The 7843-nt window shown below is 47.6% G+C and overlaps 1 protein-coding gene across 3 annotated transcripts; it reads left to right on the top strand.

The window, feature by feature from the left end:
- Nucleotides 1-1797: 1797 nt before the first annotated feature.
- LOC116260311 (trihelix transcription factor GTL1-like) lies at nucleotides 1798-6681 on the top strand. 3 transcript variants are annotated; one of them, XM_031638553.2, is made up of 3 exons: nucleotides 1798-2789; nucleotides 3444-5022; nucleotides 5494-6681. In XM_031638553.2, the coding sequence occupies exons 1-3, from the start codon at nucleotides 2395-2397 to the stop codon at nucleotides 5704-5706; spliced, it is 2187 nt and encodes a 728-aa protein (XP_031494413.1). In that variant the 5' UTR covers nucleotides 1798-2394; the 3' UTR covers nucleotides 5707-6681. The 3 variants fall into 3 exon arrangements, with proteins under 3 accessions (XP_031494413.1, XP_031494414.1, XP_031494412.1); XM_031638554.2 differs by having other exon boundaries at nucleotides 5456-5605; XM_031638552.2 differs by having other exon boundaries at nucleotides 1799-2789; nucleotides 5452-6681.
- The last annotated feature ends 1162 nt before the right edge of the window (nucleotides 6682-7843 follow it).

The raw sequence follows: 7843 nt of genomic DNA, 5'->3' as shown, positions 1-7843 counted from the left end.
ATGAAGAAGAAGATAAACTACTGAAGCAGTGTATGGCCCCATCTCCGTTCTTCCCATTCTGTCCTTTTCAGAAGCCTTGTGATCTTCCTCTCGCTCTCCCTATCTTTATGGCTTGCTTCCGCAGTCACACTCTCAAATTCACCACACCACAGCTCCCACCAGTTTTCTACCGCGCGGTAGAAAGGAAAAACAATGGTAACATCATAGAGTTGACGGCTGACCTTTAACCCCACGAAATTGAAGGGGAAGAAACAGTGTGTTCTTCTTCTCCGATTGTCAGTCGACTTCTTACGCCGTCTTTTCGTCCAACCCTGAAGAACCGGCCGGACGCCAAAGAGGGCAATCTCGTCATTTACGGCTTCGGATTTTCTGTTTATAGCCATCAGGTCAGAAAAGGTCATGCCGCCGGAGAGAGGAGGAGGAATCTGGCCGCCCGCCCCCACCCGTTGACGAAGCTGCCCTCCTTGAAACTAAAAGAAAAAATTGTCCCGAATTGGTGGGGGGGCCGGACGTGATTCCGTTGGAAGCAGGGGCATTTCGGTCATCCGGTTACGGATGGTCGAAGCCGAAAGGCCGGAGCTCAGCCGAGCCGGTGGGGAGAGCAGCGGCCGTCATTCGAATAGTGGGGGGCAGTGCAGCCATGTGCCCGTCCAACTCAGAGAGAGAGAGAGAGAGAGAGAGAGAGTTAAAAAAAGATAAATAAATAAATACAACAAGAGAGAGAAAGAGGCAGCCGGACGGTGACGTGGCAGTAAGGATAACTCTTAATCAGGCGACAAGTGGTAGGGACGTGATTATGAACGGGGAGTTAAAAAGGAGAGAGAAGGAAGGAGGGCTCCAATTCCATCCCTCCTTCCTTTCTTTGCCACCAAGATAAAAGACTGGTAAAAACAAAAGAAAAGGAGAGGAGCAAAGAAAATTGCTGCTGATATTTAATAATGGAAAAGGGTAAAAGATAATAACGTAAGAGGACAAAGAGAAGAAAAGAAAAGATAGTTACCGCGTGAGATCCAAGACAACGGAATATTAAAAAAGAGAAAGGAAAGCAGCGGCAGCGGCAGGGGAAGGAGGATGATCTCCCACGAAGGAGACGAAACTGCCCCCCCCCCTTCCTTCTCCCCTTCCCGACCTCCCTATCTTCTTCTCATCGATCGGCGCGATTTCTCTGAGGTCAACCGTGCCAAGGGTAACACCGTCATTTTCTTTTCATGGTAAAATTTTTAAACTCGATGTTGCACGTCAGGGCGGAAGGGAAGGAAGGCTGCTGATATGGCGGGCGTGAACGCCGGAGAGCGGCCGGAAAGCCGCCGGCCGTTGGCAGGGACTGGTGGTGGTGTGAAAGGGGGTATGGTATAATTCGGGAGGAAGCACGTCCGGAACGATCCCCACCTCACCCACCCAAGTGACGGGGGCCCACGCTACAGCTGTTCAGTGTGTTCCTGTCTGCTCTCTTCTCCTCCTTCCACATTCTCGAATTTACTGAGCACTCTCCATTTCACCCCCTCCATATCTCACAAGGTAAAAAAAAAAAAAATAAAACAGAGGGAGAGAAGAAGATCTAGGGTTTCTTTGGAGCTTTTTTTTTTTATCAGGGAGTGACTGCAGTGGAGGGTGAATTCTTCAGTGACTGAGACTGAGAGGTATTGTTACGATTCTTTTTTCTTTTCACCGTGAGCTCTTTAAGCAAAAACAGCACTACCACTGCTGGGGGAATTGAGTAGTGCTGGGGGTTCGGACATGCAAAAAAAAAAAAAGGGAAAAGGGGAAAAGGAGGAAATATAGAAGTCGGGGCTTCTTTTTAACAAATGTTATTAGGTGCAAAGCAAGCACACCACTTACACCTCCTCTTCTTCCGCTTCCTCTCCTCCTCCTCCTCTCTCGGCTGACAACGAAGCATCTCTATTTGTTTTATCAAGTTGAGGGGGTCATCATCACCGCCACCACCACCACCATCATCCTCATAATAATCGTCGCCACTCTCCGCTTTCTTCTTCTTCATCTCCTTCTTTCCCCCTTCCTTCCTTCCCTCCCATCTCTTACATGATTCATCCATCCATTTCTCTAATTTTCTCTGCCTCCCTTTCGATTATTTTATTTCTTTCAAGTTATTTTTCCTTTTCCTTCCTTGTCAATCCTGCTCCGTTTCTCTTCACCCCACGGTCTCTCTCTATCTCTAGATTTCTTTGGCATCTCCCCCACAGCTTTCCAGTTGGCCCCCGCCCTTCCTCTTCCTTTTTTTTCACCCCCACCTTGCAGATTTCCTTCCCTAGCTCTCTCTCTTTCTCTCTCCCTGGGGAAGGAACGGGAGGAATTGTGTGTTTTATGTAAAAGAAAGAGTGGACAAGATAGGTAAAAAGAGGGAAGGGGCAAGGGAGAGGGGGCGGCGGAAGAAATATGCAGCAAGGAGGGTCTCCATATGAAGTGACGCAGTATGGGGGAGGGGCCGCCGGGGGACGGGGCCACATGATGGGAATTTCCGGCGGCCACGACATATCGACCTCTCAGCACCAACACTCGGAGCAGCAGCAGCAGCCACTGGCGGAGGCCGCGTCTCCGATCAGCTCGAGGCCGCCAGCCAGATCGGCCAATTTCGAGGAGTTGGTGCCCGTGGGGGCGGGGGGTGGCTTCCCCGACGATGAGGCGCTTGCGGGGGAGGAGGCCGAGAGGGGAGCTGGTGGGAACCGGTGGCCGAGGCAGGAGACTCTCGCCCTCTTGAAGATCAGGTCGGAAATGGACGCCGCTTTCCGCGACGCCACCCTCAAGGGCCCTCTCTGGGAAGATGTGTCGAGGTATGGCTCTCTACCACCACGAAATCGCTTCTCCACCTCCTCCCTTCTGCTTTCTGTGAATGCGATGGAGACCCAGCAACCTCTCTCAATCAGTCCATAGTCTCTCAACACTGGACCTACAACGAATTCAACGAACACAGAACCCTTGGCGTTCAACTCTCATTCTCTCTCTCCCTCTCTCTAAATTTAGGTTGTGAGGGATTCGCAGATCCAGGTAACGAAGAAAACTTCACGGACAACCGTGCTGCTTGCAAGGGTTTCAGTACATAGTCCGATATACCGAAAAAAAGGGGGAAAATAGAGAAAAAGACTGGTAACGATTCAATTATGTCGTACCACGGATCATAGGGGACTCTGTTGTTTGCTGTTAGCTGCTAGGGAGATGCTATTCTCTCCGACTATCTCACTTCTATCACCCTCACCATCATCACCCTCATCGTCATCTCCATCTCCACCACCAATCAGAATTATCATCACCTGGCCTTCAATCTTTGGTCCAAAAAGAAGAAGAAAAAAAGGACACCCAAATTGCAAATATAATATTCCGCGTCCTGGATTCCTTTTTCACTACAGGTCTATCTATAGGCACGAAGCAATTATGCCATTTGCTCTATATCCCTGAACTCACGCCCTACCCTTGCTTGTGATTCACAGGAAGCTAGCGGAATTGGGGTACAACAGAAGCTCCAAGAAGTGCAAAGAGAAATTCGAGAACGTTCACAAGTACTACAAGAGGACCAAGGAAGGAAGGGCCGGCCGGCAGGACGGAAAGAACTACCGATTTTTTAAGCAATTGGAGGCGCTCCATGGCAGTACCAGTGGCACCTCCAACGCCATCTCCACCTCTACCACAACACCAGTAGCGGTCACCACGGTGGCTGCGCCGCCACCACCAGCAGCCGCAAGTACAATTCACAGCCCCACTGTCGTGGCAAGTGGTGTCATGGGGAGTGCCACAAGAATGCAGACTCAGCCAAGCAGTGCCACAACCGCGGCCGCCCCTAGCCAACCGAGCCGGCCGACCATCCCCGGACCACCAATTTTAACGAGGATCCCCACCGATCTGAGCCGCGAGATCAGCCTATCCTCCGGCGGGTCCTCAACGTCCGGAGACTCGTCCGAGGAAATCCAGGAACAAAGCCATAGAAAGCGCAAGAGATCTTCCGAGTCGAGCACTCGGAAAATGATGAATTTCTTCGAGGGGCTGATGAAGCAGGTGGTGGAGAAGCAGGTGGCGCTGCAGCAAAAGTTTCTAGAGACCATAGAAAAGAGAGAAGAAGACAGAATGATAAGGGAAGAAGCGTGGAAACGCCAAGAGATGGCTAGGCTAAATAAGGAGCTCGACGTTCTTGCTCAAGAACGCGCAATGTCGGCATCGAGGGACGCCGCCATGATCGCCTTCCTTCAGAAGTTCACCGGCCAAACTATCCACCTCCCACCTCCTCCACAGCCGCCTCCCCCCCAGCAGCTCGCGCCGGCTGTTTCCACCGCTCCCGTCGTCACAATTCCAGCCGTGCAGCCGCCGCACAAGCAGCACCACCACAACCAACACCACCAGCCGCAGCCGCCGCCACCTCCGCCTCAGCAGCAGCAACAGGTAGAGATAAGGCCAATGCCATCGTCGAGTACCGATATCGTAGCTCACGAGCAGGAGCCGTGCTCGGGGGGGTTCGAAACGGCGAGCTCCCGGTGGCCGAAAGTGGAGGTGCTAGCGCTGATCAATCTCCGGAGTGGGCTCGAGTCGAGGTACCAGGAAGCGGGACCCAAGGGCCCACTTTGGGAGGAGATCTCTGCGGAGATGGGGAAGATGGGCTATAAGCGCAGCGCCAAGAGATGCAAAGAGAAGTGGGAGAACATCAACAAGTACTACAAGAAAGTGAAGGAGAGCAACAAGAAGCGGCCGGAGGACTCGAAGACGTGCCCCTACTTCCCCCAGCTTGACGCTCTCTACCGCAAGAAGATCCTCGGCGGCAACTCAAGCAAGCCCGACCTAGAGTCGCCCCGCGAGCCAAGCCTGCCCCCAGAGCACCACACCGGCGGCGACATCTTGGCGATCATGCCAACCCCGATATCGGCTGCCCCGCCTGAGAAAGAAGGCGGCGACGGAGAAAACGGCCGTGGGGGTGACGGCGGATCAGCAATGCAGGGACAGAAGGGCAAAAACAACAGCAACAACGGGGCAGGCTTCTACTCGGGCGCAGTGGAAGAAGGCAACGGCGTGGGAGCGAAGAAGGTAAAAATGATCGTGACGCAGATCTCTCTCTCTCTCTCTCTCTCTCTCTCTCTCTCTCTCTCTCTCTCTCTCTCTCTCTCTGTGTGTGTGGAGGAGAAATGACAAAACTGGCCTCTCCGTCATGCCGGAGTTTCCGTTGGGGGGAGACTGGTTTAGTCATTTCCTCACACAGTTTCTGTCATCTTGTGCTAATGATGAGAGGGCGAGGACGCTTTTGGTTTAGAAGAAAAGGCATGAACACAAATCATGATCACGGTGATTATTGTTCTCGCTTTGGCTTATGCGTCGCTCGTTCTGTCGATCCTCTGAGCTTCAAGGGACAAAAATACAAGCACCAAGTTCGTCGTCGAATCAATAATCAATTGTTGTTCATTTTTTAGTTTTCCTTCATTCCGAATTCATTGAAATTATTGTGGCTTTGGATTGAAGCCAGAAGACATTGTGAAGGGGTTGATGGGCCATAAACTGCAGCACCAGGCGGTTATGGACATGGACGATCCCGACAGCGACAACGTCGAGGCCGACGACGATGAGGAGCGAGATGATGAAGACGACGACGACGAAGAGGACGACGACAGGGAGCCAAGCACGCGGATACCGGCGGCCTACGAGGCGCAGTACCCAAGGCAGGGGGCACCAACTTCCACCGGCAACGCTGGCTCGTTCATCACCATGGTTCAATAACCACCACCCTCTTCTTCTTCTTCCCTCCTCCTTTTCTTCTTCTTCTTCTTCTTCTTCTTCTTCTACTTACTATCTTCTTTGTCGTTCCTTCGTTTCCTTCTTCGGTCGGTCTTCTTCTTTCTTTTTTTTTTTTTTTGTCCTCCATTCTTCATCTTCGATTTGAAAGTGTACCATATGTACCTATTTCTCTGAGGCCGAAATCTTCCGGACAGGCCTCGCGAATAACCCCCCTCGAGTCGTTCTTCTTCTTCGAGTCCTACCACCCAGTTTCTTCATGGCTTCCAGTAAGAAAAAACCATTTTATTTATTTATTTATTTAATAAATTAATATTCGGAACATCGACGGCGGAGATTGAATCGAAAGACAGGACATCCCCTAATCTTGCAGAAACAAAAAGAGCAAAGGGAAAGGAAACAGAAAATCCCCACAAGAGAAGTAGATTCGGAGATCGCCGGCTTTACGTGCAGTTTGGTATATCCGGCGGAGAAGCCGGCGAGTTCGGATGGTGGCCGGAAGATGAAAGGCTTCCGTTTAAAGGTGCAAATTTGAGAGATGAAACTCTGGCCGTTCGATCTCGAAATTCGTATTGTTTTTGCGCTTTATCTGGAATTTCTTTTCCCTTTCTCATTTCTTGGGGGAGCTATAGAAAAAAAAAAAAAGGAAGCTAGAGAAAAAAGAGAGGGAGAGAATGAATGAGGGGATGATATTTCGTTTTCCATTGAAGCTTTTTTCTAAATTTATTTTGAATTTCCTGATGTCCCAATTGCCCGTGTATCTGTACATTTTCTGATCTCAGGATTCTGTTTTGTCTTCTCTCGTTCATCCTTTTTGTTCTCTGTAAGTTTTGTTGTTGGTGGTGTTGTAAGCAGGGAAAAAAAAGCACTTTCTTCTTGCCAATTTCCTCCTCCTGCGATCAATTTTGTTTTCATCTTGAGTTCCTTTAATCGAATTGGTTTTCAGCCACCTCCATTTAAGTCAGTATGTTCTTTTTAGAGAGAAGGAGAGGGAGAGGTTCGTGCATTTTTTTTCTTTTACCTGATTATTTTTCCTTGATTGTTCGAACTCTGGCTTTCATTGCTTACATGTTCTCTCTCTCTCTGTATATATATATATATATATATATATATAGATAGAGAGAGAGAGAGAGAGAGAGAGAGAATTGTATAACATTATAACCGAGTATTGGACCTAAAAGGGGGGAGAGAGAGAATACGGACGATTTTTATAAACCTAACTGTTTAAATGAACTCATTATGCTAAGAATTATAAGATAAAGAAAAAACGTGGATTGAATTTTGAGGTAAAAAATTCGAATGTATTGGTTAAACTCATGTTATAAAACCTGATTTGGATATCAGATTTTTGTAAATGACATTTCATTGTTTCAGAATTTTGAGTTCTTGCTTGGGTTAGATTCATAACAAGAAGAGGGCTACGTTTCTGAAAAGCCATAGACTAAATTTCATATGTTAAGAATCTTACAAGGTGTTCAGACGTGGTTGCCCAGCAGTTTGATGCATTGTTTCTAAAAATTAAGATGCAAAATGTTCGATTAATTAATCCATGGATTAAAGATATGACAAGAGTCCATCAAAATTTTGTTGGCGGTTTTTCGGCCCAAAAAAAACTCGAGAATAATCACATAATAACTGTAGAATCTAATTTATATATCAAATTTGATTATTTTTTAACAAACCTTTACTGTTGATTTTTTTGAATTGGACTTATACGAGTCAGCCAAACAGCTAAATATTTGGGTGCCATGAATTGTGGATTTTATGTCAAAGAAATAAAAAAAAAGAGTGAACTAATACTATATGACTAAAATGTTTATCATTTTTTTCTTCTTGTTTTTATCTCAACCATCCATGACACTGAATCTATGGGCCTCATGGATCAGTTGGATAAAGAAAGTCACCATTAAAATTTCATTTACAGTGAGAGAAAGAGAAATGGGTTGGTGCCAAGACTGATTTTGTCAACTTTTCACATGGAACAAAGAAATCAATAGTTGAAATCGTTCTTTAATAATATAGCATTTCAAGGTTTGGCTATATATATATATATATATATATATATATATATATATTTTGTGTGTGTTAGAGAGAGAGAGAGAGAGAGATTTCAAATAAAATT

The sequence above is a fragment of the Nymphaea colorata genome, chromosome 9, assembly GCF_008831285.2.
Source record: "Nymphaea colorata isolate Beijing-Zhang1983 chromosome 9, ASM883128v2, whole genome shotgun sequence".
Taxonomy (NCBI): domain Eukaryota; kingdom Viridiplantae; phylum Streptophyta; class Magnoliopsida; order Nymphaeales; family Nymphaeaceae; genus Nymphaea; species Nymphaea colorata.
The sequence above is the reverse complement of the archived record's forward strand: the minus strand, read 5'-3'. Positions and strand labels throughout refer to the sequence as shown.